Below are 19,782 nucleotides of genomic sequence, written 5' to 3' on the forward strand. Positions count from 1 at the left end.
GGGGGGGGGGGGGGAACAAACTGGATGTTTAAGAAAGAAATTAGAGGGAAAGTTAGAACAAGGGAAGTCAAAAAAGACAACTGTATCAATGAGGCAGAAAACCTGGAAAGGGATCATGCTGTAAGGTTGAGTGAAATAGGAGTTGATGGGAAGGGTGAGGGCAGTAACAATTAAAAATACTATATATGAATGCACGAAGCATTAGAAATAAGATGGATGAGCTTGAGGCTCTTTTAGAAATTGGCAGATACGATATTGTGGGGATAATTGAGACGTGGCTTCAAGTGGACCGGGCTCAAGGGGACCGGGCTCAAGGGGACCGGGCCTGGGAAATGAATATTCAAGGCTACATGTGCTATCATAAGGACAGACTGACAGGCAGAGGGGATGGGGTGGCCATGTTGGTAAGGAATGATATTCAGTCCCTTGCGCGGAGGGACCTAGAATCAGTGTGGATAAATCTGAGAAATACTAAAGGAAAAAGACCCACTTGAGAGTTATCTACAGGCCCCCAAACAGTAGTCTGGAAGTCGGATGTAGGTTAAATCAGGAGCTGAAATTGGCCTGTCGCAAAGATGTTACTACAGTTGTTACGGGGGATTTCAACAGGCAGGTGGACTGGTAGAATCAGGATGGTATTGGACCTCAAGAAAGAGACTTTGTGGAGTGCCTCAGAGATGGATTCTTAGAACAGCTGGTGCTGGAGCCGACCAGGGAGAAGGCAATTCTGGATCTAGTATTGTGCAACGAACCAGAATTGGTCAGGGACCTCGAAGTGAAGGAGCCATTGAGAAGTAGTGACCATAATACAATAAGCTTCAATCTGCAATTTGAGAGGGAGAGAGTACAATCAGATGTGACAATTTTTCAGTTGAATAAAGGGAACTATGGAGCTATGAGGGAGGAGCTGGCCAAAGTTCAATGGCGCCATACCTTAGCAGGGATGACAGTGGAGGAACAATGGCGGATATTTGTGTATATAATACAGAAGTTGCAGGATCAGTTCATTCCAAAAAGGAAGAAAGATCCTAGGAGGAGGAATGGGTGGCTGTGGCTGACGAGGGAAGTTAAGAAACATATAAAGTGAAAAGAGAAATAGTATAACATAGCAAAAATAAGTGGGAAAACGGAGAACTGTGAAGCTTTTAAAGAACAGAGGATTACTAGGAAGGAAATACGCAGAGAAAAAATGAGGTATGAAGGTAAACTGGCCAATAATATAAAGGAGGATAGTAAAAGTTTTCTTAGGTATGTGAAAGGCAAAAAAATGGTTAAGACTAAAATTAGGCCCTTGAAGGCATACGGGGAACAAAGAAATGGCAGAAGAATTGAATTGGTACTTCAGATCTGTGTTCACTGGGGAAGACACAAGCAATCTCCCTGAGGTAACAGTGGCTGAAGGACCTGAACTAAAGGGAATTTATATTTGCCAGGAATTGGTGTTGGAGAGATTGTTAGGTCTGAAGGTTGATAAATCCCCAGGGCCTGATGGTCTACATCCCAGGGTACTGAAGGAGGTGGCTCGAGAAATCGTGGATGTGTTGGTGATTATTTTCCAGAGTTCAATTGATTCGGGATCAGTTCCTACGGATTGGAGGGTAGCTAATGTTATACCACTTTTCAAGAAAGGTGGGATTAGAGAAAGCAGGAAATTATAGACCAGTTAGTCCAACCTCAGTGGTGGGAAAGATGCTGGAGTCTATTATAGGGATGAAATCACAACACATCTGGATAGTGGTAACAGGATAGGTCAGAGTCAGCATGGATTTATGAAGGGGAAAATCATGCTTGACTAATCTTCTGGAATTCTTTGGCGGATGTAACACTGAAGATGGACGAGGGAGATCCAATAGATGTAGCGTACCTGGACTTTCAGAAAGCTTTTGATAAAGTCCTACATAGGGATGAGGCGGTCTTCCTCCAGCCGTCTTGTTGCTATAGTCTGGCGATGGAGGAGTCAAAGGACCTGCATGTCCTTGGTGGAGTGGGAGGGGAAGCAACCACAAGAAATGCAAAGCGTGCACCCACACCCCCCCCCCCTTACTTCCCTCCAAGGACCCATGGGATCCTTCCATATCCGCCACAAATTCATCTGCACCTCCACACACATCATTTACTGCATCCGCTGCAGCCTCCGATATTGGGGAGACAGGCCGCCTACTTGCGGAACGTTTCAGAGGACACCTCTGGGCCACCCACACCAACCAACCCAACCACCCTGTGGCTCAACACTTCAACTCCCCCTCCCACTCCACCAAGGATATGCAGGTCCTTGGACTCCTCCATCGCCAGACCATAGCAACACAACGGCTGGAGGAAGAGCGCCTCATCTTCCGCCTAGGAACCCTCCAACCACAAGGGATGAACTCAGATTTCTCCAGTTTCCTCATTTCCCCTCCCCACACCTTCTCTCAGTCCCAACCCTCGAACTCAGTACCACCTTCCTAACCTGCAATCTTCTTCCTGACCTCTCCACCCCCACCTCCACTCCGGCCTATCACCCTCACCTTAACCTCCTTCCACTTAACCATTTCCAACGCCCCTCCCCCAAGTCCCTCCTCCCTACCTTTTATCTTAGCCTGCTTGGCACACTCTCCTCATTCCTGAAGGGCTCATGCCAGAAACGTCGATTCTCCTGCTCCTTGGATGCTGCCTGACCTGCTGCGCTTTTCCAGCAACACATTTTCAGCTCATGTCTTTTGGTGGCTAGTTTATGCTCATGTATCCTGGTGGTTAGCTTCCTGCCTGCTTGTCCAATGTAATGTTTGTTGCAGTCCTTGCAGGGTATTTTGTTTATAAAGTTCATTCTACTGGTTGTCCTTCACACTCATCAGGAGCTGTTTCAGGGTGGTGGTAAGTTTAGGGCTACCATAATGCCTAGGGGCCAGAGTAGTTTGGTCATCATCTCTTAAATGTCTTTATGGAAGGTCGGGTGGCTAGAATCTCTGGGCCTGTTGGGTCTTCCTTTTTAGGTCTGTTGTGCAGGAATCAGTGTATTGCACTTATCAGGTACCCATTGTTCCCGAATACATTGTATAGGTAGTTTTTCCTCAGCTTCTCTTATTTCCTGGGTGCTGCAGCACATTGTGGCTCGGTTAAACAATGTCCTATTGCAGGTCAGTTTGTGTGTTGGGATAATTGCTCCTGTGGTTGAGGATCTGGTAAGTGTGTATGTGGCTTTCCTGTAGACGCTGGTCTGCAACACTCCATTAGCTTTTCATTCTACTGTGACGTCTAGGAAGGGGAGTCTATTATTGTTCTCTCTCTCTTTGGTGAACTTTATACCAGTCAGGATGTTTAAAATTTTTCATTTTGGTCAGTCACATGTGCTACTAATGTACCATAGTTTCCATAACATATTTTTTTAAAATGCGTGCAACGCAGACATTGCATGGAAAGCCGAATATATCACAAATTGCCATCAGAAGGTGGTGGACCATCTCACATGATGCAATTCGAACCTTGGTTGCCAGAAGGTTACCTGGGTCTCTGAATTAACAGTCCAGTGATAATACCACAAGGCAATCACCTTCCTGCTATCCTGATTCCCTTACTGATGAAAACTCTATCAACACTTTGAATGTACTTATTGACACAGCCGCAAAAGCTCGCTGTGGTAAAGAATTGTTTTGAGGAATCTGTGGAATTTGTGATTTAAATGGGCAACTCCTTACTCTGAGATGATGCCCTCTCGTCCTAGACTCTCCCATTAGGGAAAACAACCTTTCCACATCTATCTTATAAGAAACTTAAGTGGCCTGATAAGCTTCAATAATGTCTTATCTAATTTTCCTGAATGCCAACGAGTACCACCTTGTGAACTTTCTCTGGACTGATTCTATTACCATCTTTCTTTAGTTGAGTACGAGAAACGAGCCGAGCTCTGACCAGTACCATGTATCGTTTTTGCAAGACTCCCCCATTTCTATGCTCTAACCCCTTTTGAAATGAAGGCCAACATTTCACTTTCCTTCACTGAACTTGCATGCTAGCATTTTCAGATTCCATTCACTACGACCACCATCTGTACTGCAGCTTTTAGCAATCTTGGTGCATTTGAATAATATTCAGATCCGACCGAAGTATAAATTTTCCCACACTATGTTCCACGTAACCTGTCAATATCCCTCAGACTCCTGGTCATCCTCACTACTTGCTTTTCCATCCATGTTTGTCATCTGCAATCTTGGAAAACAGAAGTGAATATCTGTCCCCAAGTGCTAGAACCCTCAACAATTATTTTTGTTATATTATTTTTCAAAATCAATTTTGGCTTGAGGCTGGAAACTGGGAACTGAGAGCTAAAGATGACTTCTGGACTGTGAGTAACATTCTGTAGTGTATGTTAAAAGGATAATAGATCAAACAAGCTTTGCTTATTCACGAGGCCAGATCTGAAAGTTAATTGCAAGGTGGTTCCTGATCAGAAGGTTCTGCAGATGCTTCATCACTGGGGAAGAGAATGAGGTTTAAACAGATAGCGTAAGCAGAATCATAGAATCTCTACAGTGTGGAAACAAGCCATTTGGCTTAACAAGTCCACACCGACCCTCTGAAAAGTATCCCACCCAGACCCATTTCCCTACCCTATTACTCTACATTTACGCCTGACTAATGTACCTAACCTAACATACCCCAAACACTGAGCAATTTAGTATGGCCAATTCATCTAACCTGCACATCTTTGGACTGTGCGAGGAAACCAGAGCACCCGGAGGAAACCCACACAGACATGGGGAGAATGTGCAAACTCCACAGAGACTGGAATCGAACACAGGTCTCTGGTACTGTGAGACAGCAGTATAACCACTGAGCCACCATGCTGCCCAGGCTACTCGTAAAGGTCAGTACATGGGAATTGATTCCTGCAAGTCTGGAAAAGACCTTATGCTAAAGCAGATGGCAGGTGTTGAATGGTAACTCAGACCTCAGAGGAGCTGGTAAGTCTGTCAGGGAGTGGTCAGAGTTTGAATTCGTCTTGGACTGTATATTCAGTGGTGATTTTAAAAAAGGGAATCTGCTTGTTGATGCTACTGCATGGAGATTTGAAAGCTCCCTGCCTAACTTCCAATGAATAACTTCGGAAGTTTAAAGAATAGAAAATTACGTTATAAGGATCACTACCTTTATCGAGTGAACTGTTAAGGTAATTCTGATGAACACATTTTTTTTTAAAAATCAGTGAAGAATCCATCATCTATACTGTGGAGCATTTCATTGTGAAAAGCCATTTAAATAATCTGGCCAGTTTTATTATTTTCTTCTAGTTGTTCTGTTTGCCTGTCGTTTATTTGAACAGGGCTGAAAACAAACGTTTTGGAGTTTACAGCATAGACCAATTAGATTATTGCTTAATTTTTGCTTTGTTAAAGTTATGATGTTGTTAATGTTGCTCAGTCTTTTGTTTAAAATACAAGCCAGCCCTGGAATTGATTATTCACAGAGTCTGGGATTGGTTATTTGAAAGTTTGATCACAAACCATTGGAGTTAATTTTGAAGGTATTTGAAGGCTTAAATTTTACTGTGTTGCGAATACAGAAGTAGAAAGCTGACTTGGTTCTGCTGTATCATCACAGAAGTCATTAATACATATTGCAAATAATTTTGCTCCAGCATTGACCCTTCATGCACTCTACAACTTAGAGGTTGTCATCCAACATGGCTTCTATTAGTCAGACAATCCTCTATCCATGCTGATATACTACCCACAACAGTATGAGCTCTTAACTTAATAGCCTTGTGCAGTACCTTACCAAATGCCTTTTAGAAATCCAAATACAGAGGAACCTCGATTATTTGAATGAGATGGGCAGGCACTATTTCTTTCGGATAATTGATTATTCGGTTAATTGATTCAATGCCTCTCCTCTGGGGCTCAGAGTTTTCTGTTGAGTGTGCTCCCCATTCAGGAGACTGCAGCACACCACATGTGAGCGCTCACCCCCAATCCCATCCAACTCCCCCCCCCCCCCCCCCCCCACTCCGTCTGCCCCCAACACAGCCATCCAACGAACATCTGGGGAAAGGGGGTTTAGGGTTCATCCCTACGTAGAACTCCAGAAAAGCGCAGGGAGAGAGAGAGGGCACAGGAAGTCAGTCATTTGGAGACGGTGCCTGGGCTCCCATCGATGTCCAGGACTGTTCTTGGCAGCATTTCAGTGAGCAGAGATAGATTTTAATTATTGTTAACAAAAGACGCGATCAGGATTGAAACAGCTCTTTGATGTAATGTTTCGATTGGGATCTCGAGATCTCCTTTGGATAATCCAATATTCAGATAATTGATATTCAAATAATCGAGGTGCCTCTGTATACAATATCATTTGGCTCCCTTTTATCTTCCCTGCCTGCCTCTTCAAAGAAGTCTAAGATTTATCAGGCATGATTTCCCCTTCACAAAGGGGTGCTAACTCTTCTTTAACTCCTTCATGATACACTAAAATTTCCCCATGACAAACGTTAAGTAAACTGACCTATAGTTTTTTTTAAAATCTCCCTCCTTTATTGAATAAGGATATTACTTCAGCAGTTTTCTAATCCTCAGAATTTCCAGAATCTAAGAATGTTGGAAGATTGCAACCTGGGCATCCACGATTTCTGTAGCTACTACCTTCAAAAGGTCAAAGGGATTTATCAACCTTTAGTCCTATTAGTTTGCGCTGTTCTTTATTCCTCTAGTGCTAGAGATTGTGTTTATTTCCTCCTTCCTTTACTAATAGAACATAGAACAGTACAGCACAATATAAGCCCTTCAGCCCTCAATGTTATGTTGACCTTTTATCCTACTCTAAAGGAGAAACTAACCTACATACCCTACATTTTGCTAACAGAAATGTAGCTCAGGAAGGAGTTAGTATTTTTGTAATTATTTAGTATCCTCAGTGGAGACCAATGCAAAGTAATTTTTTTTCCTGCAATTTCAAGGCTCCCCATTATGTCCCCAGCCTCATCCTCCAAAGGGCCTCAAATTCACTGTTGCCTCTGTTTTTTTTAAAATAAAAGCCCCTATCTGTTTTTGCACTCAGTTCAGTTCCCTCCTTTTGTTGTCAACTTTTGTTGGCTTTTAAAACTATCCCAATCCTCTGGCTTAACATAATTCTTGTCATATTGTCCATGTTTTCATTCAATTTGATGCTGCCCTTAAATCCTCTTGTTAACCAAGGTCAGTTTACCTCCTTTCTTAGAAACCTTGTTCCTCATTGGAATGCATCAGTGCTGAGAGTTATGAACTTCTTAAAAATTATCAAAGCTCAAGTAAATATGGACATGCACAATGAGAAGGGAACTCTCATTCTACACATTTCCAGAAGGCCCCTCTCCATTTTTCACCAGTGAGGAAAGAAGACATTGAAACACAAACGTATGTCTGAAGAATGTGAATGGATCCTGTGAAACATCCATTGCATATTTATGGCTTCCCTTATCCAAACAAGGCTGGATGAATCACAAACAATAATATTGGACATTTGGAACCAATGATATACATAACAACCTTTTTAGGAAAAAAGGATGTTGAACATATGGAAGTCATGGGGAAGGAAACAATTCAGTTGCTTTTAAAGAAGCTGCAGCTGAAAATTCAACCAAAAGACAAACCAGTTGCAAGTCATCCAAGTAGTCAAGATAATAAACAGCAATACTCTGAAAGCAAGAGGTCCTAAAAAGAGAAGGGCTCCCAAAACTGTTCCGACCTCAAGTACTTGAGAAGCAGGCCCCTCCAACTTGAGAAGCAATCTCCTGGAAATTCATAAGAAACTTCACACTTTACAAGACTTTCAAGGATCACCTTCATCGGAGAACCTACAGGCCTGCCATGAAAGATGTCACTGTTACCTTCACCTGGACCTAATCTTTACATTCGAGAATGTGTGCCTAAGATGAGTGACAGAAACATTGCAATTTAAAATCTGGGTGTAAGAGATAACAAATAATCTTTATTGTCAAACTCAAAATCTTGCTGCTGGAATTATTTAACTGGGACACTTATTCTGTGGGTAAGAAAATGAACAGCCTTTCCACAAACCATTTGATCACAGGCAGTAAAAATAAATACAAATTCTGCTTGTGACACTATATAGGTACACACACACATACATTACTGTTAAGTCAGGAATTCTATGGTTTTGACTAAGCAATAATGAAAAAAGTAATATATTTTCAACTTGGGATTCCATGAGACTTAGAGGGGATCTTGCAGGTGATAGAGATCACATCCACTTTCTTCCAATATATTTCTAGTCACAAGAGGTGGTGTGTTTGGGAGACACTTTATTTTCTTTTGTGCAAATATGGTTGACTGTCACAAAACGTGCAACAATGTGATATGACTGTCATCAGTCATTTAGGGTGGTAAACAGGTGAGTCTAATCTTGCTGCCTGTAGAATAAACATCTCCTTAATAAGCCTCTGCAGTTAAACACTTCAGCCTCATCGTCTTTCTTGGAACAAAAAGAAAACTGGTGAAGAGGATGGGTCAATCCTCTGATTCAAAGAAAACAAAATTATATTTCTGAGTGCCAATCTTGGAGACACTTCAATAAAGTGTATCAAAGAAATCAAAAGGCGCCACTGTACCAAAGCAGGTAGAGCTAGCAAGGTATATTTTTAAAAATTCATCCTGAGGGGCAAATAGTGCTCAAAAAAAAAACTCACCATATATTCCAAACCTGAAGGAACACTGAATAATGAGTACCTGCACAAAAGTAAAATGTCTCGAGCTAGAGGTGTAGACTTAAAGAAACAAGCAGCCTCAGGAATATCTTGTTTTAAACGGGAAGAAGCAAGATCACGCTGAAACCTGTGGTACATAGTGCTGCGCAGGCTTTTCCTATTTAAAAAATAAATGGCAGGAAAGTTTAGCACTGTGGGACCATATGGTGAAAATACAGAGAGCTGGAACTCCTACCCAAAGAGACTCCATTATTCTATTCTAGCAAACACAATTGAAGGAAATAAAGTTGTCCCTGCATTCAAAGGTATTTTTATTTGGGGGCTTAAACTTTCCAAAGGAATCTGGTAAAGCCAGAGAAGCTGGGTCCCAAAACCTAGAAATAAACCGTAGGAATCCTGTAGAACAGTTTTTCTCCAAAAACCATTAACAATTGTTGAGAAGTTCAGATTCCACAAATGCAACCAGCATGAAGGTGAATCTATCTCCCATGTTGTAGCAATTTTAAAAAAGTTAGCAGAATTATGTGAATTCAGAGATAACTTAAAATGATGCTCGGAGACAGACTGGTTTGTAGTGCAAAGCAATCCAGATGAGATTACTGACATAGAAGAAAACCTAGACTTAAAGCACTGCAGATAGCAGTCCCAATGAAACTAGCAGGCAACAACCCCCAACCAACCCACCCTCCATCCCCTGCCCCTCATTAGGTCCACGCCACCCACCAAACCATCCTCCACACCCATTACCTTTCCTTGCAAGTGTAAAGCCTGCAACCACACCTCCACTCTCACCTCCATCCAAGGCCGCAAAGGATCCTTCCACATCTGGCAATTTTCCTGCACAACCAAACACTTCATCTACTTGCGTCCGTTGCTCTCAATATGGTCTCCTCTACATTGGCGATACAGGACACCAACTTGTGGAACATCTCCAGCATACACGCACCAAACAACCCCACTGCTCTGTGGCCAAATACTTCAACTCCACTCCCATTCTGCCAAGGACATGCAAGTCTTCGGCCACCATTACTGCCAAACCCTGATGCACGGAGGAAGAACGCCTCATCTTCACCTAGGCACCCTCCAACCATATGGCATCAACATTGATTTCACCAGTTTCCTCATCTCCCCTTCCCCATCTTATCCCATATCCAACCTTCCATTCTGCACCACTCTCTTGAACTTCTCCCACCTGTACATCTTCCTTCCCACCTATTCGCTCCACCCTCTGCTCAGACCTATCACCATCACCCCCACCTGCATCCACCTGTCACCTTCCTAGTGATCTTTACCCGCCCACCGACCACAGCCCCATCCCTCTCCTATTTATATCTCAGCCCCGTTGGGCCCTCCATTCCTGCTCCTTGGATGATCCCTGAGCTGTGCGCTTTTCCAGCACCACACTTTTTAACTTTGACCTCCAGCATCTGTAGTCCTCACTTTCTCTTAGCAGCCAAGAAAACTCAACAGATAAACTATAGCATCAGAGTTCACAAAACTACTGGTAGCTGAGACACAAGCACCACAGACTCAAAACTGCTATGGTAGAAAATGGGTCCTGCAGCAAATTGCTGGTATAAAGAAGCTGCATTATTTGCAGAAACTGTGGCAAAAATAGAGTACATAGAACAGGCATGTTTGAGGAAAAAACATGAACAGATAGCAAAAATACAAAAACCAAAGACCTAGAAGAAAATCTACACACTACAAAGAAAAACATGGAGAAAAGCCCATTCTCTCAGTCCAAAGAGATTGTTGAACTTACTAACCACTGCTGGCAACACCAACAGATACCAGGTCACTCCCTTACTGAATGGATAACCGCTAAGAATGGAGGTTACACCAGAATAGCAGTTTCATAGCTACTTTTAATATGCACTTTTGGGTATCTGAGTCTCAATGTGCTGAAACCCTCAAAAATTACATTAAATATGTATATAGGTGAGGTGGTGCATTTAAGGTACATCTAACTGAATATTCAGTTATATGATCCTTTGAAAATTTGTCCTAATTTTTCAGTTTTATTGCGAAGAATATAGGTGGAGAAAATAAAACTCAACTGGCCTGAACTAAATAACTTGTCAGATTCTGAGATTGATCTATTGCAAATGCTAAAGAAACAGGTCATCATTTTCAATGGGCATCTGGGGAGTACGTCAAATTGAAAATCAAGGATGAGAATCAGGCAATATGTTCCAAAGATAGATCAGCACCTTACACATTCAGACCAAAGGTCAAAACAGGAGTCTTTGAACATGCAAAGTAAAAGTGATTGGGCCATACCTACTATACTAGTGATGAAGGAAGATAGACTGGTATAATTTATGGTGATTTTAACATCACTATTAATCCTATACTGTGTGCTGGGCAGTATTCTTTGCCCTTAATTAATTACCTATTTGCTGGACTAGCTGGTGGTCAATTTTTCAGTAAAATTGAATTTAGTCAAGTTCATCTCCAAATGAATGTATACCCAGAGTCTCAGAAATAATTGACAATTGCAATACATAAGAGACTATTCAAGTACAAGAGACTGCCATTTGGATCACATTTGCACTGGTGTGACTCCAAAGTGTCTTGGATAAGATTTAAATGGTTTTGAAAGAGTCTCATGTTACATTGATATTTTAGTTGCAGGTAGAAATAAAAAAAACATCTCCACAATTTAGATTCTACTCTTGCAGAGATTTGAAAATTATGGTTCAAGAGCAAGGAAAGACAAATGTGAATTTTTCAAATCTTCCATCAAATGTTTATGCCATGTCATTAATACTAAAATACGATAAAAGTCACCTTCAAAAGTAAAAGTCATAAATGAGGTCCAGTACCTAAAATGTAAATCAACTGCAGTTAGTTTTGGGCTTCCTATAGCAGGTTTGTTCCAAATCTTGCACATATTCTCAAACATTTGCACAATTTATTATTCCAAAACAAGAATTGAAAATGGGAAGATCAACGTGAAAGAGCCATAAAACAAGTTAAAAAGGCTTTATTCAAGTCAAACTTCCTGACCCATTTCGACCCAAATTTACAGTTGGAACTAGCATCCTTTACGCAGTAGGAGCAGTTGTTGCTCATGGATTACCCAATGGTGAAGACAGGCAAGTAGCTTTTGCATCAGATTGTTGAACAAAGCAAAAATGAACTACGCATAGGGAGGAAGAAGCTGTCAGAATTATTTTGATTATTAGACAATTCCACCACTGACCACATGGCCTAGGTTTTATTCTATTAACAGTCCATAGACTGCAATATTTGGGCCTCATACAAGGACATTGTTTTTTGCAATGAGTCATATACAGTGGGGGGTGTCATTGCTATTAACTCACTTATATAATTAAGCATCAGCATTCTAACTTGCATGGGAATACTGAAACACTCTCTAGATTACATTTGCCACATGACTTTACTATTATGTGGAATGTTCTACTTAGAAAAAGTAGAGAAATCTCCAATCATGGAAACACTTGAAATAACATTGAGATGTGATTTTCCACACACACACAAACTTGATTGAGTTTTTTGAAGAAGTAACAAAGAGGATTGATGAGAGCAGAATGATAGATGTGATCTATATGAACTTCAGTAAGGCATTCGACAAGGTTCCTCATGGGAGCCTGGTTAGCAAAGTTAGATCTCATAGAATACAAGGAGAACTAGCCATTTGGACACAGAAGTGGCTCAAAGGTAGAAGACAGAGGGTGGTGGTAGTGAGTTGTTTTTCAGATTGGAAGCCTATGACTAGTGGAGTGCCACAGGGATTGGTGCTGGGTCCTCTACTTTTCATCACTTATACAAATGATTTGGATGCGAGCATAAGAGGTATAGTTAGTGAGTTTGCAGATGACACCAAAATTGGAGGTGTAGTGGACAACGAAGGAGGTTACCTCAGATTACAACAGGATTTGATCAGATGGGCCAATGGGCAGATGGAGCTTAATTTTGATAAATTGAGGGGCTGCACTTGGGGAAAAGCAAATCTTAGCAGGACTTATACACTTAATGGTAAGGTCTCAGGATGTGTTGCTGAACAAAGAGACCTCGGAATGCAGGTTCATAGTTGCTTGAAATTGGAGTTGCAGGTAGATAGGATATTGAAGGTGGCATTTGGTATGCTTTCCTTTATTTGTCAGAGTACTGAGTACAGGAGTTGGGAGGTCATGTCGCTGTTGTACAGGACATTGGTTCGGCGACTGTTAGAATATTGCGTACAATTCTGGTCTCCTTCCTATCTGAAAGATGTTGTGAAACCTGTAAAAGGTCCAGAAAAGATTTACAAGGGTATTGCCAGGGTTGGAGGATTTGAGCAACAAGGCGGCTATTGAATAGGCTAGGGCTGTTTTCCCTGAAGCTGAGGGGTGACCTTATGGGAGGTTAGTAAAATCAAGAAGGGCATGAATAGAATAAATAAACAAAGTCTTTTCCCTGGGGTGGGGGAGTGTAGAACTAGAGGCCATTGGTTTAGGTGAGAGGGAAAAGATGTAAGAGAAACCCAAGGGGCAACTTTTTCCACACAGAGGGTGGTGTGTGTATGGAATGAGCTGCCAGAGGAAGTGGTGGAGGCTAGTACAATTGCAACATTTAAAAGGCATCTGGTTGAGTCTATATGAATAGGAAGGGTTTGGAGGGATATGGGCCGGGTGCTGGCAGGTGGGACTAGATTGGGTTGGGATATCTGGTTGGCATTGACAGGTTGGACTAAAGGGTCTGTTTCCATGCTGTACATCTCTATGACTCTATTAATCTATACGTGCACTAGAAATGATCCATGGCCTGAATTTGCCCACCATGGAAACAACATCTTCAGAGACAATTGTTAAAAGAATGGAGAGATCTTTGAGAGATCTGGTTATCTGAAACAGCTTACTAGTGATAATGGTTCAAAATTTATATCACAAGAGTTTATAGATTATATAAAGCAAACCAAAATTCAACATTTTCAATCAACTCCTTACCACTGAGCTACAACTGGTTTGACAGAAAAGATCTGTTCAAACAATGAAACATTCCTTAAGCGTAACTTGAGAACGAGTGTCATTATGCAAAAGATTGATGTATTAATGTACTGGAAAACAACCAACTTGATGACTCAAAATTCTCCAGCATTGCTCACAGTAAAATGTCAGTTGCACAAGACATTTGATTTGCTGAAACTGTAAATGACGAAAGACATTGTTGACAGGAAACAATAGAATCAGATTTTCCAAAGAGGGAACAAGACCAAATGCAATGTTTTCCAAAAAAAGTCAAGTTAAACTCAAAAGGAATTATACCACCAGCAAGATGTGGGTACCTGCCATCTCAGTAGCACAGATTGGACCAATCTCTACACTGTAGAGATGAGACACGATATAGTATCTAGTGAAGACATGCAGATCAAATCTTGGCAACCAGAATTAATGTAACAGAGACAACATTAATTGAAGATCTACAAATAACTGTCATGAGCATAATAAAATGTTGGAGCAAGCTTGAAGGGCTGAATGGCCTACTCCCGCTCCTAATTTCTAGTTGCCTACATTTTAAAGAGACACCTGGATATACCCAAGACAGAACAGTAACCAGAACATCTCAGAGTCAGTACACCTTAGTGGAGAATACCACAACATCTTCAAATAGTCATCTTAAGAAAAGAAAGCAACAGATGATGTTCCTCGTAAGCCTTCAGCACCTGAGATTAGAGCCAATGAGAAAAATAATCAGAGGCCTGAGTTGTGCCAACAGCCACACAAAAATCAATGTCCCCTGGTATGTCTTTCTTACTGACGGTTATGTATGATTGTAAATATTGTGAATGCTTTCATTGCAGGAATCTTGTGTAAAAGGAAGATGGAATTTTGTTCAAGTATGGTTCACTGTCCTTGTCAGAGTCCAATCACATTACATCATGATGACATCGCTGGCAAATTTGGGCAGGAAACTGCTAGTCTAACCTTGCTGCACGTAGAACAAACATCTCCTTAATAAAGCTCCTGCTGTTAAACTCTTCAGCCTCCTGGTCCTTCTTGAAACATAACACTTTTAAAAGAAGCCTTTGCAGATGTCCACAGTACATCTTGTAAATAATGCGCATGGTGACTGCAGTATCTAGTAGAGGAAATGAATGTTTAAGGTGCTAATTGAGCAGGCTGCTGTGTCACTCTTAGTATGGAGCTTCTTGAGTGATGTTGGAGTGGCACTTATCCAAACAAGTGGAGAATATTTATTGTTGGAAAGGCTTTGGTGAAGGAAGATGCTCATTGAAAAATACCCAATCTTTGACCTGTATTGACGTGACTGCTCCAGGTACGTTACTGGTCAAAGGTAACTCCTAGGATGTTGGTCATCAGAGATTCAGCAAAGGTAATGAACTTGCACGACCAAGAGAGGTAGTCAAAGCTTTTGTTGGATTTGGGTATTGTGCAATACTAGCATGGTAGCACTAGCTGGTCCATAGATCATTGACCACAACGTTTGGGCCTCATTAAAGAATATCCTTCCTCGTAGTGAGTCATATATAGTGGGGGTGTCATTGTTATTAACACTCACTTATATAAAAAAAAGTGTTCCAAATTCCAGAGCAGGTTAGAGACTAAGAATACTGCAGCAAGTCACTCACCTCCTGACTCCACAAAGCCTGTCCAATCTACAAGGCACAAATCAGGAGTGTGATGGACTCCTCCCCACTCGCCTGGATGAGTGCAGCCCCAGCAACGCTCATGAAATTTGACACCATCCAGGGCAAAGCAACTTGATTAGCACTACATCCACAAGCATGCACTCCCCTCCACTACTGATGCTCAGTAGCACAGTGCGTATTATCTACAAGATGAACTGTAGGAATTCACTAAAGATCCTCTTATAGCACCTTCCAACCTACAACCACCTCCATTTAGAAGGAGGAGGTAGCAGAAAAATGGAAACACTATCATCTACAATTTCCCCTCCAAGCCACCCACCATCCTGACTTGGAAAATATCATTGCTAGTGATTTTTTTTTGTAAATATTTTTACTGAGGAAAAAAAATTAAAGTTTTTTTTACCAAATTACAAAATCACTTCAAAATAGTGTGATGACTTTATAATATAATGACAATAACACTAAACAAACTCCTACTCTATACCACAAATCGCTAAAATGAGAGAGAAAAAAAACCCTACAAGAACTACAACTCAATAAGTAGAGGAACAAAAAAAGAGAAATAAATAATTAACCAAAATAAAATTAAACCAAGTTATACCAAGGTAACTTCAATTATATTGAATTAAGTTATTACACTCAGTACATTCCCACCAAAGCTTCCCACCACACGGAGCATTAATAAGCAAAGCTGTATTTATTCAGGGTTCTTCCCCCCCCCCACCCCCACCCCCACCCCCCCACGCAGAGGCACCCGGACCACCAGACATAGCCCTCATGACGACACAAAGGCCCTGATCAATATAGCAGACAAGTCTACATCAATACAATTCAGAAAGGGCCGTCATGTTCCATAAAACAGCTCCATTTTCTGGCGCACCATACTTGTAAGCAAGTCCAGGGGGATGTGCTCTATAACTAACTTACGCCAGCCCATAAGTAGGGTTAGTGATTTAAAAAGTTCTTAACATGTGACTGTCAAAGGATATTAATTTACTGTAACACAATGTTTTGAAATCTACTAAAGCAGACTGCACATTATCTTTTGATTATTTATTATTTATAAGAAAAGAACTTGAACAAATTTTTTTCTTGGGATGCTTGGATGTTGACCAAGGTCATGATGAGCTGTCATCTTAAATTTCTGCGGTCTGAGATGCAGGGGTACCCACAGTGCTACCAGGAAAAGAATTCCATGATTTTTTGATCCCATGAAATAACCATAATATATTACCAAGTCAAGATGTTGTGTAGCTTGGAGGGGAATTTGCAAGTTGCGCTCTCTTGTACCTGCTGTCTATCTTCAAGGTAGGCATGATGTGGAGGTACACTGTTGGATTGGGGTGGACAAAAGTTTGAAAAATCACAACACCAGGTTGTAATGCAGTAGGTTGATTTGAAAGTACAAGCTAGCTACCTGACAAAGAAACAGCGCTCCCAAAGCTTGTACTTTCAAGTAAACCTGTTGGACTGGTGTTTTATTTTTAACTATCAAGGTGATCGAGGTCACAAAGTTTCAACTGTGCTCACAAAGAATTTCAGGCAAAGTATTGAAGTGCATCTTAGATATTAAAAGCTACTGCCAAAATGCGCCAGTGTGAACGTTTAAATCAGTTGGGATGCTGCTTGTGCTGCTGGAGGAGCACAGCCAGTCGGGCAGCGGCCTGAGGCGCAGGGGAGTTGACGTTTCAGGCATGGGCTTTTCATTAGGAAAAAACCCTCATTCCTGATGGGGGGGCTTATGACCAGGGCGTCGGCTCTCCTGCTCCTCAGATGCTGCCTGGCCAGCTGTGCTTTTCCAGCACCACACTTTGACTCTGATCTTCAGCATCTGCAGTCCTCATTTTCTCCTGGGATGCTGGTTGTACTTGGTTCTAAATGGTGTTAAGAGTTACAACTCAGAAGTATTCCACCATACTCTTGACCTGTGCCTTGTAGATAGTAGGATTTGGAAGATCGGGAAATTAGTTACCAGAATTCTCAGTTTTTGACCTTCTCTTTTGCACGTAAATATTTATATAGTTGGTTCAATTTCTGGCCAAAGATAACTGCCAGGCTGTTGACGTTGGGAGATTCAGCTATGGCAAAGTCCTTAAGAGGAAAGTGATGGATTGTATTTAGGAGATGGCCATTGCCAGGCAAATGTGTAGTGTGCATGCGACTTGCCAATTAACAGTCAAGCACGAATGCTGTCCAGATCTTACTTCACATGAACACAGACTGCTTCAATCTCAGTTGTAAATGGTACTGAACACTGTGCATTCGTCATGGAACATCCCCACTTCTGGATTTCTAAACAGGAGGTAATTTATGAAAAAGATGAAAGTCTCCAGGTTTAGGGCACCATTTGCATGATGCCCTGGCAATGAGATGACTGATCTTGCAAAAATCACAACCATCTTATTTTTTGCTAGGTACAATTCTGACCAGTGTTTTCCCTTTGATTCCCATAGTCTACAGTTTTGATGGAGTTTCTTAATGGTGACATGTTGCCTTACTGTCAAAAAAGCAATTTCTTTCTTTATCTTCTGAGCTTTTGCTCATTCTAAGGATGAACGTTACCTATCCCTTGTCAGCCCAAGCCTGAATATTGTACAGGTCTCACTTACTTTGGCCATGTAGTGCTTAAGTAGAAGTTGCCAATGATGTTGAACATTGCACAATCGTCAGCAAACATCCCCGATTCTGATATGATGTGGGGAAGATCGTTGAAGTAACTGTAACTGGTTGGGCTGAGGCACCATCCTGAGCAAGTCCTGAAAAGGTATCCTCGAGCTGAAGTGACTAATCTCCAACAATTATGACTATCTTCCATGTCCCATGTATGTCACCAGTCAACAAAGTTTTTCACCAATTCCCACTGACTCCAATTTTGCTTGGGCTCTTTGATGCTACACTCAATCAAATAAGCATCTGGATGTGTATATGAATAAGAAGGGTTTGGAGGGATATGGGCCAGGTGCTGGCAAGTGGGACTAGATTGGATTGGGACATCTGGTCAGCATGGGCGATTTGGACCTAAGGATCTGTTTCCGACCTGTACATGTCTAAAATTCACTGTTGTGTCAATGTGGCTGGGTCAAAATCAGAATTCCCTCCCTAATGGCATGGCGGATCAACCCAGATGGTCTGCAACAGTTCAAGGAGGCAGCTCACCACCACTTTCTCAAGGGCAACTAGGGATGGACAATAAATGTGACCAGCCAGCAATGTCCACATCTCACAAATGAATATGAAAAAAAATTGCATCACATGGGAACAGGCTGCTTCATTATTTAATGTGTTGTGAATCTAACTTAACACTCCAATTATCAAACATCTTCACTTCTAACCTTATAATGAAGTATTACACAGAAAGAGAGCACATGCTCAACATTAACATCAACAGCAATTGTTCATTTGACCTCCTGCATTCAACTCATTTTACAATGTTGTTTAAAGCTAGTTATTGGCGAGTGAGTCCCAAGATGTTGACAGCACCATTAACACAATGTTTGACAGTGAATTGATGGGACAGTTATTGGCTGAATGGATTTTTTTTTTCGAGTTTTCATGAAGGCAATTTTTCTTTGTTGGATAGCAGCCAGCATTGTTGCTGTACTGTAAAAGCCTGGCTAGAGACACAAACTAGTTCTGGGACACAGGTTTGGCTCAAATTTATTAAGAGAACAAAATTAGTGTTCAAAAGACATAAAACATACTTGAAGACATGCAAACCAGATATTATAGTAATAAAATAAGAAATAGAAATTCTCATTTTAGAAAATACTTCAAAATTCAATTTTGAAAAGTCCAGAAATAACTAGATATTAGCTAGTTCTTCAAAAGTTTCATCAGTAAAATACTCAATTTCTTACCTTAATGCCCATTCTTTTAAGTTTACAACAGTTTCCAAGAGAAAGTACTGCAGGGTGATGACAGGTCGCCTCCATAAAACAATAGTCTCCCTCTCCTCACGATCCTTCAGTTTCTTCTCATTCAGTGTCAAGAGATCTGAATAAATAAAAAGAATAGGTATTTTCAAGAACTGTGCTGTTTATCAAAAGTAATTTTGACAAAGAATGTGTAAGTAGTACACAAAAACTAAAACCAAATCTCATGAATAATTTCAGAACTGAAATTAATTTTAAATAACCTAGAAAGTGCAAAGTATGATCAAAGACCTATAAGAAATGTAGAAAATACAATTAAAAGTCACGATTTTTGCATTGTGGAGTCTCAAGCAAGTGGGTATAGCATGACAGTGTAGAACTAAGTTGTTGGACCATCAGTTAATGCCATTAACATTTATATTCTACATGCTCAGGGTAGGGAAGGTTGAAAAAGATAATGGTGAAGAAAACCAAAGCTTCTGCCAAGTTAGCAGAGATTAACTGCCTCTCCTTTTGTCTCACACCAAAAAGCTATAACAAGAGGTTTCAGTTGGATAACCTAGTTTACATTTTTAGACTGAAGGGAACAAGGGGAAAAACGAATACAACGACTCTTACCT

The 19,782-nt window shown here is 41.1% G+C and overlaps 1 protein-coding gene across 3 annotated transcripts in view; it reads right to left on the reverse strand.

Moving 5' to 3' along the window:
* The window catches only part of vmp1 (vacuole membrane protein 1), a 192,067-nt gene that overhangs the window by 142,843 nt on the left and 29,442 nt on the right, over positions 1-19,782 (reverse strand). For all 3 annotated transcript variants that reach the window (XM_060848047.1, XM_060848049.1, XM_060848048.1), the window contains one exon: positions 19,148-19,283. In XM_060848047.1, the coding sequence (XP_060704030.1) occupies positions 19,148-19,283 (136 nt within the window). The remainder of the gene's footprint in view (positions 1-19,147; positions 19,284-19,782) is intronic.

The sequence above is a fragment of the Hemiscyllium ocellatum genome, chromosome 31, assembly GCF_020745735.1.
Source record: "Hemiscyllium ocellatum isolate sHemOce1 chromosome 31, sHemOce1.pat.X.cur, whole genome shotgun sequence".
Classification (NCBI taxonomy): Eukaryota; Metazoa; Chordata; class Chondrichthyes; order Orectolobiformes; family Hemiscylliidae; genus Hemiscyllium; species Hemiscyllium ocellatum.